This window comes from Lagopus leucura, unplaced genomic scaffold, assembly GCF_019238085.1.
Source record: "Lagopus leucura isolate 7727_CA_CO unplaced genomic scaffold, USGS_WTPT01 Super-Scaffold_100002, whole genome shotgun sequence".
Taxonomy (NCBI): Eukaryota; Metazoa; Chordata; class Aves; order Galliformes; family Phasianidae; genus Lagopus; species Lagopus leucura.
Genome location: NW_024962263.1, coordinates 32103469 through 32121732, shown reverse-complemented (window position 1 = coordinate 32121732; position 18264 = coordinate 32103469). Strand labels below are relative to the sequence as shown.

The 18264-nt window shown below is 39.0% G+C and overlaps 1 protein-coding gene across 1 annotated transcript in view; it reads right to left on the bottom strand.

The window, feature by feature from the left end:
• Positions 1-63: 63 nt before the first annotated feature.
• TMEFF1 (transmembrane protein with EGF like and two follistatin like domains 1) overlaps positions 64-18264 on the bottom strand; it is a 116550-nt gene continuing 98349 nt past the window's right edge. The window contains exons 6-10 of the mRNA XM_042868904.1: positions 11093-11241; positions 10059-10124; positions 6373-6496; positions 2517-2675; positions 64-1603 (exon numbers count right to left, since the gene is read on the bottom strand). Coding sequence (XP_042724838.1) covers positions 1519-1603; positions 2517-2675; positions 6373-6496; positions 10059-10124; positions 11093-11241 — 583 coding nt within the window. The 3' untranslated portion in view covers positions 64-1518. The remainder of the gene's footprint in view (positions 1604-2516; positions 2676-6372; positions 6497-10058; positions 10125-11092; positions 11242-18264) is intronic.

Below are 18264 nucleotides of genomic sequence, written 5' to 3'. Positions count from 1 at the left end.
GCAACATGAAACCTCTAAAATTAGGAAGCAATGTCTGGAAAGGAGCACACATTTAAAGGGTCACGCTTCTGTGCTGATGAAGTTATTAGCGTTAATCCAGGGAAGTTAAGTAACTTACCAACTAAGCAGGCGAGCAAACTCGCATATTTTAAATGATCTACTGTTGTTTTTGTGTTCCTGAAGTGCTTGCACTGATGGAATTCAAACAGCACTCAGAAAATGAGCACTGGCTGTTTTTGGAGCAAAACAAACTTCAGCTCTTCAGCTGGCTGCAATTGCCACGTGAGGTAACAAATAAACACACTAAACCAGAGGCAATATAGTGAAAACGCTGTATTGTGACATGCTTTTCCAGTTCAAAATGTTGAAAGCTTTTTTTTTTTTTTTAATTGAACAAATTATTAAATCCTACATGCAAAATTCTGAAAGCCTACACTACATGTTAAAACAGCTGAACACGTCCTATTCACACTTTATCTCTGGATCTCTCGAACAACAACTAACAGTCTATTAATATAACTATGACCAGCAGACTAATTTGGATGGACTTTCTTAGCTCTTGAAAATACTCTATACAAGAGCACTAGTAATTCATTCACTTTTATTTGTTCTTTTTGTGTTTTTTTTTTTAAATTATTATTTATTTGAATCACAAACACTATACAATCTGCATCGTAGGTGTTAAAACAATGTATTTTCTTTAAAAAAGTTTAAGAAGTATTAAAACAGCTTCAGTAGTGATAAAGTAGGCTTTATTCCAATTATTTGTGTTCAATTATTCAACACCAATCTTTACAACCCCTAAATCTACCAAGACCTACTTCTTTTGGACCTGTGCCATCTGCTCTACCAGGCAACTTCCCAAATTAAGAAATTCATAATTTTGCCCTTTAAAAAAAAAATTGTCAGAATCATTAATGAAGATGGCAGTGCTTTGACCCAGCCCACACGTTTCATAAATATATTACAACTACACACAGCACACAGCTTCACAGTTCATGCGATAGGCAGTGTCTAAAAAATCAGTTACTAACTTCCAAAAACATTTAAATATCTACGGTATTTAAACACAGTGTTTTCTAGTTTCTCATAAGAAAAGTAAGCTGTAAACATTTTTACCTTTAGTTCATGCCTTGTTTGCTAGGTAATGTGGACATTTTATTGTTGGTTGTTTTGTGTTTGTTTGTTTTTTTTTTTTTGTTCCCTTTTAAATCTACAACCATTGGTGGAATAAATCTGTGTTCCCAAAAATATTACATTCCATGAATAAAGCACAAGTCTATTATATAACCATGTGATACAGATACAGAAAATGAACTACTGTATTCAAAAACAGAAAAGTAAAGGTACTAAAACAGTCCATAGCTGTTAGAGCTGATGCTTTCAGAATACAGACCAACATTGTTACACTAAAAATGTTCAAAAATAAGGCCTCTGAAATAAATATTTCCATTCTTTAAAAAAAGATATAATAAAAATGTACATCACATGGTCAATGTAGGTATAAAAATCACTAAGTTAAACCATTCTGGATGATGTATCTGAAGTAAAATGGCCTAGGTTTTGCTTCTGCCGACGTCCTCTATTGTTTTTGGGGCATTTTCTGTTTAAAAAAAAAAAGAAAGAAAGAAAGAAAAAAGGACAAATGCTTTAGTATATACCATATAAATTTAAACCTAGCAATAGTGAATTGACTTAACAACACCAAAGAGTGTAGGAACTGTGCTGGCTGAGTGGACACTCCTGCTGTTCGGTACCTGGTTAATGGTTGTGGATTTACGTGGGACACTTGGTCACTGAGAAAGGAGTTCTGCTTAACTTGAGAACCAAACCAGCAAGGTGCTACGCCCTTCAACCTTGATTGACAAATGCATGTATTATGGTGAATAGCTGTGCTGGCTTTAGTTTTTACAATTTCCTATTTAAAATCCAGGGGGTGTTAAGACTGGATCAATTGGCCCTGGCAGTGCTGGACCTCCGGTACTCTGCTGCTTGTTGGAACTCCCCAGGCAGAGGCCACCTCTCATCCCATTCTGGGGAGGGTTGCATTATGAAAAAGACAGCAATTCTGACCAGGAAAGGACTTAGTCAGCCCACCGGAGAGTGGGCAATGCAAGATATAACACTATTTATAGCTAAACTGCAGGAAAACAGCAACGTGTCAACCTCTCTGGTTTCAGCAGGGAGGAGGGGGATGGGGAACCATATCTTCTATAAGATAACATCAAAACTTGAATAACTTGAATATGAGCTCTAACACAATAGCCGACCTTCTGAATGTTTCAAGGCTGATCTCCTCTCATGCGTAGCTGTTCTGGGGATTCAGAGAGGATGCAGGTGGTTTGCAAATTGAAATTAATTTGTATTTTGTGACAAAAAGAGTAATAGGTATCTTTTACATGAGTGTTTGAGAGTACTTGTTAATGCACATACAAATCCAGAGGGGAAAAGATTTAAATATAGAAGAAGTATATAAGTGCACTGTGTAATTTTTCACTCCTTTGGCTTTTACCCACCTTGTTATGCACATGACAATTGCAACTATAATGGCAATCTGTACGGCTCCAATTATTGCTGCAATAAGGACATGCGTAAGCTTTTGTCTACTTGGGACAACATAAAGAATACTAAAGTCTGTCTTTTCACAGTGCTGTCCAGTATATCCTGATTCACACCTGAAAAAGAAAAGGAACATTTAATGGAATATGTATTTTGACAGCAGTCCAGTCATTTTGTGATGAAAGAAAGAGTCCAAGACTTGGGATGAAAAAGCCCAGTAGTCACATCAGTGACAGCAGGAGAGAAACAGCCTCATCAGTGCTATCACTGCTGCTGCAGCAGCTCAGGACACATCACTTTTTGAAGCCTAAAATGAAATTTAGAGAGCAGAAGCACACAAAAGAGTTGAGATTCTGCCCGTTCTGTGAATGAGTGAAGAGGTTTGGATAGTCACTGAGAAAGAGCTGAAGAGAAGGTGGAGGCATGGTACTGCCTGAATTGGAGAAAGGTTTGGATTTCTGGGACAAGAGGAGAGGCAGAAAAGGTAGTCTCTTCTGGATAGTGAGAGACCTGGTTTGTCAAAAGACGTATGTGGGGTGCTTGTTAAGTTGGGGCAATTTTTAGGAAAAACAAAGCAACTCGATGAAACAAGTAAACAGACTAGATGAGACACAAAGCAGTACGCTCAAGGAACCCGGCAGCAATGTCGATATGAGCATGGAGTATAGAGAAGGAAGAAAAACCTTGAAAAAAACAGGGAAAAAGTAAAATGCCTTTTCAAGCTGCAGCTTACTGATATGGAATCCTGCAAAAACTATTGGACAAGAGCAGCTTCAAGTCCCTACCTGCCGTGTCTCCAAACTACTTTTCCAATTTTTCTCTTCACTATCAACCTACTGAAAACCCTCAGCCTTCAGGTTGAAGTATGAATCTGTGAGTGCTTGTTTCAAAGGATCACTAACAAGCGCAGGAGCAACAAGTTCCTTGTATCTAAAGCTATCCTTTAGAGTCAACTGATGTGAGAACATCATTAAGGATACAGTAGAAAGCTGGAGAATTACTGCCACAGGCACAAAACCACTCCTTTTGTAAACTGGATACAACACAGACTTGGTCTCATCCATACAAAAGCTTTGTGCTAGGGTTAGGTGTTAATTCTGTTTAGAGGGACAAAATGATTATTTCCTAGACTCTCCTGCAACTGCTTAGGTGGCTCCTAAACTCCCTTTGTGTGCAGAGATAACTGCTGGGGTTTTCATGTTTATATCTCCAGCCATGAGCAGCTGTGTAGGATACTTACGTTCAGACATGAAATAAGTTCCAGTAACAGCAGAGCTATTAAAGAAAAGCCTCAGCATATTGTAAGTAAGCCTGGTAATGGCTAAGGATCGGAAAGGAATAGGGAGAAACGTGATAGCATACAAGAAGGAAGAGAAGGAATGCTGTTGATCATGCAAGAAGAAACAAGAAGAAAGTGGTCTTCTTGCAAGTGAAGAGGATTGAATTCTTCTTTGTGACTTTGCTTTTATTTTTGTTAAAGAAGATAACAACAGTCAAAGTGTGATCAATGTGAGAATTGCTTTACAGCATGAGGCAAAACAAAGCAAAGGAAGCACAAGTAATTTAAAAACATTTCCTGTGAAACACTGAAGTGGCAGGAAATTATTTCTAAGAAATACTGAATGGAGATTTAGGACTATTGAATTCCTGCAAAGCAGAACTGTTTGTGTTAAGAATTGTGTTGGTAGTGTGGGTGAAGTAGTAGGCAATAGTTTAAGCTGCCTGGTAAATGGGCAGAACAGATTTTAAGGCATTCTTCTGCATTAATATAAAGCATGATAAACATAGGTCAGCGAGGATTCATCAGACTATGCTGAAGGTCAATTACTGGAGTTAGCGAAATGAAGATTAGATTTCTCTGCAGGGGATGAACTCTGCCTTCCTGATGCAGCCTGCCATGAGGGCACAACTGCACTGCACCAGGGAGGCAGCAGGAGACAGATCAGATCCCAGTTGTGCAAAGACTACCAAACTGAGTATTGTGCAATTTACTCCTACAAAGTCTTCCTCCAGTCTATCTGGTGGCAGTTCTGGAGGGCTGCTGTATGGTGAGCATAGAGATTCATTGTTCTCAGTGAATGCATAAGTCAGGTTTGCTCTGAATAGGTGTTTTCAGCAGTTTTGTAGGTCATCTGGTACATCTCACACACCGCTCTTTGGAAATAAGGACCGTGAGTATTTAAATAGCCAAGCAAGTCCAAAGGACATTTGGTGCTTCAGGCCGAAAACTGACAGTCAGAAATTCTTGACTGGAACCCTGTGAGGTTTGCTGTGCTGTGCCAAGTGCTGAGACTATTTTGGCTTAAATAATCAACCATTTAAATAAATAACCGAAAGTAGTAATACTAAATGTAATTATAAAATAGAATTTAAAGAGGCAGTATATTAATTAAAAGCAGTAAGACAGTAATTATCTGTACTTCAGATTAACAAATATTTAAACGATTGAATAGTAATTGAATTATAAATAAATGACTATTTATAACAGCGCTAACCAGAACAAAATTCTGAGAAATTAAAAAAGTCAGTTCATTCAGAATGTTTTTTTTGAAACACCTCTAACTTGAATATTTTGCAGATAAATCCATAATAAGTTGTAGTAAACACAACTCTGCATCAAAAGAACACTGTACTCAAATACCGCTGCCCACCAAGGCAATGTTGGGGATGCAACCAGATTGCCAAGGGAAACTAAAGCATGTTATCCTCTCTTGGTTTTGGCCAAAGAAAAGAGAAAAACAAATACAATCCTAGCACAGAGTTGAAAACAAGAAAGTGTCTCAGGTGGGTAAAGCAATACAAGCTTTCAATTGGCTAAGCCAATGACTGTATTGGCTCTTCTTTTTGGGCTTCCTGCTCTCTGGTCAGTCTGGAAACCCTTACATGTTGGTAGTGCAGAAATGCCTCACTTGATAAAGATCAAGGGAGAAATTATAAGACCTAATGGATTTATAGCTGAAGTTTCCAAAGCTAAGGATAAATAGCAAAGAGTAACAGCATATTCAGCTACATTATTCTGGAAGTACAAATCTGCAAGATAAAATTCAGGAGTGAAAACTCCAAATAAGTAAGGCACTAAATGTTATCAAGATGTAGCCATTTTTTGAAACACATTTTTAAATGATTTCTTAATTTTTTAATTTATAATATGAATAATTTATTTAAAATTTTTTTAAAGAAAATGATACATAGGGTTTAGTGACACTTAGAGAAAAAAATACTTGGTAGCTAAGGAAATAAAAAGTTCACATTTCTTGTGTAACAGCAGCTGAATACCGAGCTGTTAAATAATGCTGTAGACAAAAAATGGGGATAAAGAATATTTTGCAATTTATGCTCTCTAAATAAAACACTTTATTGTGAAGTAGTCAATAAATATTGAAAATAACATTGATACTCCAGAGAATTTATGCCAAGGGCAATAATATGTATAGATAATGCAAGAACAGATTTAGAAGTCAACAGGGCAATTGCAGTGAGACAGGAGAACTATGCAAGGTACAGGCAGTGGTTTCTAGGTTTTGCTTTTCTCTCGACAAAAGTGGCTGAAAACAAGGAGCCAACACTAAGGCCAGATTCTTCAGAGGGATTCAGCTTCTGAACAGCCTTGCATTTGAGCAGCTGAGTCCTTCCTCCAAACACTGGCTTTTGCATGACCAATGCAGCTGTGTGCTGCCCACAGCCCAGGCATGTGGCTTCTGTGCCACTGTTTAAGTAACTGCAAACGGATACATGCTGTAATTATGGCTAAGGAACATTCTGATTAAGCCTTATGGCAATTTCAAGCATATTTTGGAGGAATTCAGGACTTACCGGCAGGAAGCCTTCTGAGTGGAATAAATGAATTCACATTTTCCATGTATACAGTAGCCATTAAAGCTTTCTGAACAAGGTATGTGGTTACCAATGTAAATGTCTTCTCTTTGATCACTGGCGTCTTTAAAAAAAAAAAAAGAAGAAGATACATAAAAAATATAAATGCTGTACAGTATTTCTTAAAAAATCTCAAGCAAGAATAGTTGAGAAATGCCCTGAAACACTGATAGTAAAGAAATGCAAAACAGAGAAGAAAAGGCTTAAAGGTGAAGTTTCAGAAACACCTGCTGTTATTTGGTAGGATGTATCACACTGAAAAATGATCCTCAGAGATATCCTAACATTCTTCTTATGTGAGCTTTCTTGAAAGGAGAAAAGTATTTTTGAGAGAAACAACCAAGCGAGGGAAGATCAGAAGTTTTGTCAGTGTCACTGTAGCACAGAGCAAACACATTGGTACATAAAGCCCACTCCCATGTCTAAACAGAAGATCTGAAGGGTTGGAAAGAAACTAAAGCACATTTTATACTTACTGGGTAGAAAATTCTGTTCTGACTGGTATCGCCAGTCATTACAGCTGAAATCAAACACATTACAACAGCGGTCTTCCTACAGAAATTCCTTTTCAGAGAGTAGGAACCTCAAAATACTGCAGCGAGCTTAAAACACCAATTCTTTTGGAAAGTGTAATGATTCTGATTGGAATGGAGTTAACTCTTTCATCCCTATAGCCCCTATAGTTCTGGGTTTTGAATTCATAGTTGAAGTATTGTTGATAACAAGCCAGTATTGGCTGTTGCTGAAGGAAGCTTGCAGACTTTTGCTTTGTCCTATTCATCACTCTGCTCCCCTTGAGAAACCTGGGGGTGTTCAAGAGCTTTGGAAGGGAGAGGACAACTGTCCCAAAGTGTACAAAAGGATATTCTGTATCATAGGATTTCATACTCAGCAATAGAACTAGGGGTTTTGGTCTTCCTTCCCAAAGTGGCAGTTGTTCAGAGATTGGTGGTGCAGGTCAGCCTGTGGGAGATTGTGAATGATGGCCTTTGTATCACTTGCTTTATTCTTTTTTTCTCCTTCATTTATTAAACTATTTTTACCTTGAGCAATTATTTTTTTTCCTCACTTTTGCTCTTCCAATTTTCTCCCCTGTCCTCCTGAGGGAAAAGAGTAGGTGAGTGAGCAACTGGTGGGTGCTTAGCTCTGGCCAAAGCAGCCCAGCAGAGGAAGGCAATCCCTTCCGCCCAAGACTTGCTGCATCTGTCACTATCAAAAGCTGCATACATTTTATACCATTTCCCCAAAACTTTTTCTGTAAAGAAATCATAAATACAGAAGCTGGTCTTTTGTAATGAACTTCTCTAAAGTGCAGGGATCAAAAGATGTGGTTGTAATTGTGGAATTATGTTCATTTCTAGGCAATAGACTATATCTTCACAAATACAAGATTATAGTGAACTGCAGGTGCAAAGCAAAAAGGGATTGTGAAGAAGAATTCTCCTACACAATCACCGATTATTTCAAATAACACCAAAAAGAAAGAGAATGCATTCATACACAGAGAAAAAAAAAGGAAACACATGCTGCTGTTTTAGGTTCTCCTTGAACATTTTCTGGAATATTAAGAAAAAAATTATCTAAACTTTAGAGGTTTCAGAAGACTCTCGGCTTCTTAGTAAGGAAGCCTATTAGTTCTTTGTTCTTCAAAGTTACAGAAGACTTGACACAAGTGAAAGACATAGCCTTATATTGACAATATACCTGATACTGCTCTGTTGGAATAGACTACAAGGTGGTATATCCAAGACTACATGGTGGTATGTCCAAGAGGAGGAAAATTGGGTCATCCCAAAATTGTTGCCTCCCTCCTCCTCCAAGCAGTTAATTACTGTTGTATCTATCTCAATCAGGGGCTAGTAATAAGCTATATACATTAGTCTGTCCAGATGGCTGTGCTGTGCCTGTTCTTATTGTACATATGAATGCAGAAAGTGAGGCCCAGTGACAGATGTGTCCCCTGGAAGGCAGCCAGGTAGCCACAACTGCCCAACCAGAAACAGAACACGGGCTGAGCAAAGTAAAATGGACATTCATCCATCCATTGGGGGATGGGAATCAATTTTTAACGTGAGAGGCCAGCAAGACTTCTAAGTGAGAGATTTAACTGGTGTAGAAAAAGTGTTCAATTAAAAAAAAATTAGACATATTACCAGAAAGAAGAAGCCTGCACAGCAACTGAAACTGATGTTCATCTTAGCAGGACAAAAGCAGAAGTTCAGTTGCACCAGTGAAGTGAGACCATTCTGATTTAACTTTAGGTAGATACAATAGGTACTGCAGGAAGAGGAGACAATCCTGACCATGATTCTAAGGACTGAGAGATACTATACATTCAGAGGAGAGGGTTTAACAAGAATAATGCACAGGACTCAAAAGTAAAAGCACACAGATAGAAGTGCAGCCTGTTCTCTTCTCCTGTAGGAAAAAGTCAATCATAGTACTTCACTTCAGGCTTTCGCTGTGTAAAAAACTTGACTACCACATAAAAAAATTTAGAACTATTTTTTAGCACAACATACTCCCTTCTTGCTGAACTTGAGACTGCACAAACTATATATTTAATCATAATTATTATATGCAGTTCTCATTTACTTGATTTCAAGGACAATTTATGGGCAAGCAATAAAAGACTATAACTTCTTCCAAATAGGAACCAAAAGTGCTGTTTTATCAATCACATAATAAGATGTATATTGCATTTCATCCCTTTTATGCCCCCACAATGTAAGTGAATATTGACATTACATTATTCCAATTGGTACTTAAAAAGAATGAAAATAAAAGAATTTGTGAAAAAGGAAAAAAGCACAGGGCTTTTTGGCAATTAATGGGTTTTCAAGATGAACACAGGGAATGTCTAAAGGCATGGTTGAATGCTTTTATTGCGGGTGGCCATGGGAGTGCAAAACAAGTATAATGACAGAAAAAAATTAAAGGTCAGTGCTAACACAGAAGGTAAAACTGCTATTATTTGTGAGAGAAGAGGAGGCAAGGTTATCACCTATGCAGATCTGCTCTGAGAAAGCCAGGTGTTTTTCCTGGACAGCAACACTTTGAGCAAGAGCCATGAGCATTTGTTCTGAGAAAAAATGAGGTGCTGACACATAAAATAATTGAGCAGAAAGTGAAACTCTATCTTCTTTTGTTTATACTAAGGAATTAATTCATATGGGTAAAATGTTTCCAACCAATGTGATTTAGCAGTTTGGTTTACATAGAAGATATTAAAATGACCAAATAGAGAATCTGCATTTTTTTTTTCATAGATGTGTTCAGAAAAGAGGGGGTTGCAGGGGGCTTGTGTAATTTCATCTGTTATCTCACAGCTTGATATCTTGCAGTAAAGGCATTTTCACAGCACTTGGCAGGGGTCTAATCCTGTGACTGTTGAGTAGGGGTGGTGAGCAGCTGAGTATCTTGAAAGAATACGGCAAGGCAAAATTCACAAATCCTGCACATCTACTTCATGCCAGCCTTACAATGACAGTGCTGCAAGAAAGAAGCTGTTCTTAGGTCTGTTTTGGCTACAGAAATCAAAGCTGCAAGAGACTAGAAAGGACCTGCTCACTGTCTTTTCTCATCTTGGGAAACCATAACCAAACAGCACAAAGCCAGCACGATACCTTTCACCTCTGGCCGATACTGCATGCCGTCGTCCTTCTTTCCAACTGCGTTTGTGTCATCTGCTTCTAGATGATAAATACATGCATGGATAGCTATTAGGAAAAGCTTAATTCCAAGCCACTGCATACACATCACTGAGAATAACAGTCAAAAAAGTGCAGTACAAGCACACAAACACTCCCATATTGTTCCTCCCATCCAACCACAGCAGGAACATGTAGAGTCAATAACCCCAGACTCTAGCCTAACACAGGGCACATCTCAGGCTGTAGGTTTTGAACCTAAATCTCTTCCATTATATGGGCCTAGGTTATTTTGGTTGAGATATATATTCTTTTTCAAACTATTCAAATTACAGATTTTGTAACAAGCAAGGGGATGGTGGACAGCTGTTACTACAATGGGAAGGTCCTACAGCCAATTCACCTTGATCTGACTGAAATCAAGACTCCAAAACTGTGGATGTCCCCTCCCTGGAAGCATTCAAGGACAGGCTGAAGGTCCCTTAAAGGTCCCTTCCAACCCAAACCATTCTATGATTCTATGATCAACAGCACACATGGCAGCAGTCTGAAGGTTTTGGTGCACCTTTCCAGCACTGGAAATGGGAATGGATAAATAGCAGCACAACTGAGGCCCAACTTTACTCACCTTGCAACTATATTTTACAGTCTCCAGTAGCAACAGTGAGCATTTTCCACGTTCCAGTATTCCCTTTCTTTCCTACTTCTAACAGTACCCTCATGTAGGGATGTTGCTTGCATTCTCCTATAACCTTTTGTTGTCTTTTCAGATAATAGCAGCCAAAGGAAGAAAAGTTAACGGAAGCATACCACATCATATATATGCAGTGTAAACATACATCTACGTGGGGAAAACTAAAATACAGATGGTGAGTTCACTAATAGTGAGGAGAACTAAAATACAGTTCACTGATACCTGGATCAGCCAGTTCTAATTAAAAATGAAAAGGCTTTACCAAGCCTATTCATATCAGAATTTACATTTGTTGGAGAAATAAAATTAAACCTACCTGAGCAGTGTCCAAGATGCCTAATGTCTATCTGCTCTTGCCTCAGACAGGATGCTTCTCTAACAAAGCAGGGGTTGTTATAAGAACTTCCATCAGAAGCACAGACAGGATTAAAACTGTATCCACTGCAGTCTATATTGCATACGCACCTGGAAATTGAAACAACAAAATTGACATCCAGCAAGCAAAGAGTAAGTACTGTTGAGTCTTGAGCAAACAAAGCTAATATGTTAATACCAGCCTTCTTCATCCAGGAGAAAAGCGTGTCGCATGAGGATGTTGAAGAACTTGCTGATACCTCAGGTTTCCAAGAAGAGTTTACAGAATCATGAATAAGTACCTCAGCATTCTTTTTAAAAATGTATTGATATTTAGAGTTTTGCAATAAGAACAGTCTCACTGATAACAACCAAAAACTGATGACACATTGCTGGGAAGATTCACAACATGAATAAAAGTATGTTTGTTGTTTTTCAAGAATTCTGCTTTTTCAAAAGCAAATGAATATTCCACTTTTTTGGGGGTGTCAGGATCCCTGAGGATGAGCAAGAACAGGACTTCCATTTCTGTTAAGAATTTAAAAGAATTTTTTTTTATTTCAGAGGACTGAATGCAATCAGTGTACTTGGACAACTGTGTCATTTCAACAATACATTCATTCATACCTTTGAAAGTTAGCAATGCATTTATTGTATTTAAAACAGGATTATGTGATCTATTTCATGTTACATTCACGTAATACTTCAGTTGTTTTAGACAAAGCATTTTCTGTATCATTTGCAAGAAGAGATCATAAACAAAGTCAGGAAAAAGACCTATCATGTAGCAGGCTGCTATTGACCAAACATAGTGCAGACTAAGACTTGTCTATGGCTGAGACTTACTCCTTTTTAGTTAGACAGTTCTGCTGCTCCTCCAAAAAGTTCTGAAATTTGGTGTGCATAAATGGCACTAGAAAGCTTACAACTTTCCATCCTCCAACCTCTTATTTCAGTCAATATACTACTTTTTATGTGAATCTCTCTTTTTTATCTTTTTAAACATCTTTCATGTCACTTCTGTCCACAGAAGCAAGTGGTGGGGCTGCAGGATGGAGGAGGCAGGGGTGCTGTGAGAGCAGGATAGAGGTGAGAGCTCTGCATCCTCTAAGGAGGACACACTTGTCCTCTCACCAGAAACCTCCGCACAGGGGACACATGGTCTGTCTGACTGCTGTTAGCTTAATCTGGGTTCAGTCTTGTAAGACATGGAGTGGAAAAAAAACAAACACAAGCTATCTACATGTCAGGATTTTTAAGTTCTTTCCAGCTGTTCCAGATACAATTAAATGATTAAATAAATGTGTGTGTGTGCCTCAAGTCAGTAACAAATCTTGCAGCAGAACCTATTTCTACCCTTTTTCTCTTCTCTCTTTCCATGAGCATATTTTTTACTTCTGTTATTTTTGGCTTTAAAGCTACCACATTTCCCAGTAATATTTCAAACCTGTGAACTTCAGATTATTGCTAGACAAACGAGCAACTGTAGCACAAACATTTTATGTGCACCTACAGACAATTAAAAACTGCCCCAGTAATGAGGCTGCACACATCTTAGGGTGCTACCTCAAAGTTGTCCTGAAGCCCCTAAATATCAATGGCACGTTACATTATTTTTTTTCTTACTAGAAATGGGAACTCAGCATGGTTGTAAACCTTAGACCTGGGAAAGGAAGTACTCTTGTTTACATCCTCCCACATGACTTTAAGCTCAATAAGCCTAATGAGAGGTTTATTAGGATTTAGTACATGCAAATAAAAGGCTCACAGCTCAGCAGTTGTGTACATTTATTGAACCAAACTAACAGTGAGCTAGTCCTCATCTGTGTGGCACTGGCTGTGTGCTTACTGATATCTTCCCTCAGCCATCAGGAATCTCTTCTACAGCTGGATGCCCATCCTTGCCATATTTATTTATATCTCCAAGCAAATTCCATCTCTGTTTCTGTGTCCAAACAGCTCCACTTCTGCCTATAATCATCCAAAGTCTGCAGCACCACAATTACTGTTAGCTCTTATCATTGCTGGTGACAAACAAGGTGACTTTTGAAAATCATTTTTCCTTTCTCATGTTACAAGTTCGTGTTGAAACTGTTTGGTAACTGCTTAAATTTTCAAGCTGTGTTTAGTTCAGACTTAACACCTAGTGTTAAATGCATACTTCAGACTGCAAAATGCTTGTTCTGGGGGGTAGTTGTGAATTCCTGTCTTCTTATTCTCAGATTACTAATAAACACTCCCAGCCTTAACTGTAACCCCATAGCCCATGTACAAAAATTTATTTTCAACATTTAAAATTCTTATCTAGATATTGGAAAAAAGGGGAAAAAAAAAAAAGCACAAAAAATGAAGAGCTCAGTGCTGCCCCTCCACTCCCTGTGAGGAGCTGCAGCCACCATGAGGCGTCCCCTCAGCTCTGGGCTGAGCCAACCCAGGGACCTCAGCTGCTCCTCATACCTCTTGCCTCAAGAGACCCTTCCTCATCTTTGTGGCCCTCCTTTGTATGCTCTCTAAGCGTTTTATGTCCTTCTTATATTGTGCCACCCAGATTGCACACAGTGGAGAGGTTGCACAGTGCAGAGCAGAGTGGCACAATCCCTTCCCTTGGCTAGAAACCAGTGCTAGAGTATCATTGAGTAGGTCTTGACTGCCTTTCTCTGCGAGGAGGCTGGGCAGAAGGTGGTGCTAGTTCTTTCTCTGATGCTTTTTGCTATTACCAACCACTACCAGCCAAGGTGCTTGCAAATCCAGCTGAGGTCCCAGGGCATCTCCCAGCACGAGCACACCTGGTTCAGCATCTGCCCCTGCTTCCAGGATCATCCCATCCTCCTTCCAGCCATCTTTCTCCTTTCTAAGACCACTTCCTTTCCGGACCCCTTTCTCTCCAGAACCCAAGGTTTTGCTTTCCAATTCTAGACTGTCTGCAGGAATGAAATGCACCATCAGGTTCCTAATTGATGACCTCGCCTCATGTCTCTTTATTAATTGGAGAACTCAGGACATGACAGTTCCACTTAGCCTGTATTACCCCAAATTTACAAGCAGTCCATGGTGGTTGCAGCTAGCAAGTAGCAAGCTTCTGCTCAAGGGTTCAGAAGTTTCATACATTCACTCACATGCACATAGTTATCTGCCTGAGGCTGTTAGCTGCTTTTTTGCCTATATCTGTGAGGCAAAATGATAGCTCAGACTTCTACCTGGCAGTTCAGTTATTTGTATAGATGCTTCAACTGAGCTGTCTGGCATGTAAAAGTAGGCAATTTACATATCCTGCTGGATAATAAAGGGGGATGACATGCTTCAAAAATTAAGATTATTGTGCTCCATTATTCAAAAGCAAAAATCTGAAACCTTTCAGAGGACTGGAAGGGAATTAGTTAGGACTTTAGCTGGGGCATGATGGCATGAAGAGAAGAGGGCCTCTGTGGATGCTGCAGGGTATCAGAGAGGGAGCCAGGAGCACATGGTAGGAAAGTGCATGTGGGGGACTCTGGGCTGGGCATCAGGCAGAGATGAGTGGTTTGACAGCATGCCTTCCAGCCCCAGCCCAGGAGAGGTGAGTGTGAACAGGAACAAATAAAAAAAGGAGGAAGGAGCATAATGAAAAATTGTTTGGCATGTTTGATACCAACTTGCACAGCCTGTAGTCTCCATGGTACTGCCTCATCTTCTATCTTTCTTCCTTTTGCTAATATGCCATGTGTGAGCAGACTAGCAGAGGCCCACATCTCCACATACTCCCATCCTATGAACTCAGCTTAAGGGACTGAACTTCCCAGTGAAGCTGAAATACGTTTTTGGTAGAAAACATGAAACAAAAAATGTTTTTAAATGCTCCGTGTTTGCTAAGGAAGGTAAAACCACGGGAGAATGAATTGCTGCTCTGATGCTGTATATCAAAAAAAACAAAGTTGGCAGCTGAATTCCTGAGAGAGGACAGGCTCACTACCACTGTCTGAAACCTAAAAACAGCTCAGGAAGGTATTGTAAGAATCCCAAATGAGCCTTCTGTGAAATACAGAAAATATGCTACATCCAGAAGTCAGAGAGCTACAGAGAGCAGGACAATAGCTTGATGCTGTAGCAAGGACAGAAAATCCAACCGCCTAAGGGTAACTGACCACCACCGTGGGCTGGACTCCTAAAGTCAGGCAGACGTCAAAGCCTGGGACAACTAAACACAGCCCATGAGGAGGTGTAAATTATACACCTTGTTGATTTCAGCCCTTATTTTGTTACTTCAGGCAGTGGCTTCCTGCTTTCGATTTTAACACCTTGTGCTTCAGAGGCTTTCTTTTCAGTCTCCCAAACGGCAATACACCATGTGACCCTTCCTCCCCTTCCTTTTCCAGTAAAATAGCAGTGCAGTACTTTTCAGTGAGAGAAAATACATGCCTTAGCCTCTTGCCTCCTTACCCAGGACATCAGAAATTAAAAATAATAATAATAATATAATTCTATGTGAACTCATCCCTGCCATGAAATGTTAAATAGTACAGTTAAATTACAGGGGAATGATTTGCAATGGAACATAATTTTATAAAGCAGGAAGCCTATATCGATAAGGTTTAGGTTAAGATATTAACCCACATTAAAAAAAAAAAAAGTATTTCAAACAGAATTTTCCACCTTATTTCTACTCATTTAAAATATATATTAAAGTACTATTCTGCATCTATTGAGACAGCATCACAGCTTTGATTATAGCTTTTCATATTTTTAACTGATTTTTAGATAAAATTTTCATTCTATTCTCTATGGAAAAGAAGAGGAGCAAAATGCATTCAATTATGTGTGCTTTGTGCATGGGCCTTCTGGTAAGCAAGTAGCTGCACACTGAAATTACAACGTACCAGAACGGATGTTTTAAGAAAAAAACAAACAAACAAAAAAAAAAAAAAAACCCAAAAAACAAAAAGCAAAAACCAGTGTCTATCACACAATACTTTTTGTAATAATAGAAAATTATTCACATATGGAAACTCAATCCTTGCATGTGAAATTAACCAAAATTGCTTAGACACTGCTGTTTCCACCCCTCGGTATATTTTCGTAAATGTTAAAGGTTGGTTCTATTCTGGATGACTGCCACAATCCTAGCTGCCCTGTGAGGATGTGAGTCATAAATAAATGCAGAACAGTATCTTGCTTATATGCTTCTAGTGTGGAAAACCTGATATTAAAACAGCTTTCATGCTGAAAGTAGCCAGAAAATGCAATGACAGGACAACTGTGGCTGAAGGGAACTCCCAGTGTCCAGAGCAGAGCCAGTGACACTTGGGTCACATGTGACAAGGCTCAAATATGGGCAGCAGAGAGGTTTGAGTCCTGTCTCTCAGGCAAGTGCCATACTGACAGGTATACTTATGCCTCGCAAGTGATCGCACAAGGGAATCAGGAAGGCTTTTAGGAAAGAAAACCCCAAATTTTATCTAAGAATAATTATTCAATTATAATTGAATAATTCTCAGTCAGTTCTTCTGAGTAACTCCCAGGAACCATTCTCTAAAGTCCAGCAGTGGTCCAAACATAAACTACTGATGCTGATAAAAGCAAGTGCACAGAAAAGTACGCATCAAAAATAATTAAAAAAAAAAACGTTCTCCCTGTTCCTCCAGTTGATTTTTACAAAACATCAGCCTTACTTTAGACTTGCCAAAGCTGTGCCTTGTTGAGTAAATTGATCATCATATCCCAGCACAGGTTGAGAGAATGGCAAAACTTTTGATCTACTGTTAATTTTGGATGTTTTTGCACCACCACCTAGGAATTCCACAGTTCAAGCCCCACTGCTGCTCTGCTGTTGGCTTTTGTACGTGCTTGCCAAACACGATCCTGCTTTTTGCTCGTAAGAAAAATGAAAAGCTACCACGTGGTGCCTTCTGCCTGATGTGTGGCTGCTCAGTGCAGCTTTCAGAATAAGAAAGTTAATCACTTAAAGAGCAGCCACTTAACATACATTTGTACTAAGGATAACTTGAAAGTACTTGATGCCTCATACCAGAAAGAAGTGAATGAGTGCTTCCAGTTTTTGCTGTAACAGCTTGCTATAGAAGTCATACTGGGATAAAAAGAGTCAGAGCAAAACAAGACTTTTTTCAAGACCCTTCTTATTGGTTTTCAAGCCAAGAAGCTTGAAATAGGTACTTAATTCTCCAAGCTGATGTCTTGCTGGAGATGTGTCTCCAGCTTTGTGTCTCTCAATTTACGCCTGAAAACTCAATAGGACATATCCAGATGTTTTCACGATGCAGTAGGGTATACACAAAGAAACTAAATTTTGTCACTTGTCATGAGAAAGCTGATGTCCTAAGAAAGAAGGCGATGATTTGCTTTCATGGAAGTTCAGTTTTCTTGTGAAAATGTGCTTTTGGAAGCTGCATGCATATCATTCACTAACATCGCTAGTTAAACAGAAAAGCATTTGAATATCAAGTGGTGATAAAATTGAGCCAAGCAATAATAAAAAATGTGCTTTCAATAAATAAGAAATGAGAACGTACCATTCATTTATAGATGTTACTAGGTGTAACAAGGAAAACTTGTTTAGTAAAATGACGTGACACATTTGAAACAAGCTCAGGCTGTAAGAGCACTTGCTGTTATCAGTAAATTAATTAGATCCCCAGAGACCACAACACATTTCAAGGCTCCTTTTCCTTTTCAGGCTTCAAGGAGCATGCAATTTCTTGGAAGTTCTGGCTGCTTAATAACTGCGAGAGATTCAAAGGGAAGAGGAAAAGCAGATTTGTGGAGTGGGTTTGACTGCTGTGAGAGGCCAGCCATTCCAAGTAGAGGGCAGGCCTTTGTGCCCATGTGGGATTTTCCAAGAATGTTTTTCTGGATGGGCATCATGGGGAGTACTGTTTGCCCCTCCTTTCCAGCAATAGAATGTAACAGTAAGCTTTCCCAGCTACTCACCTATTTATTGACGCATCTGTTTACAAGTATAGAATGAAAATAGCAGAATAAAACAGCACGTGAGATGCACACAGATGGATAAATGTAAGCTTGATGGAATAAATTTAGGTGAACAGAAATAGCTGGGGTGTTGCAATTGCAGTTAAGAAGATAACCAAGTGTGATAAAGGCAAATGAAGGATTACCTTTCGTTTGATGTTCATTCCCTTGTGT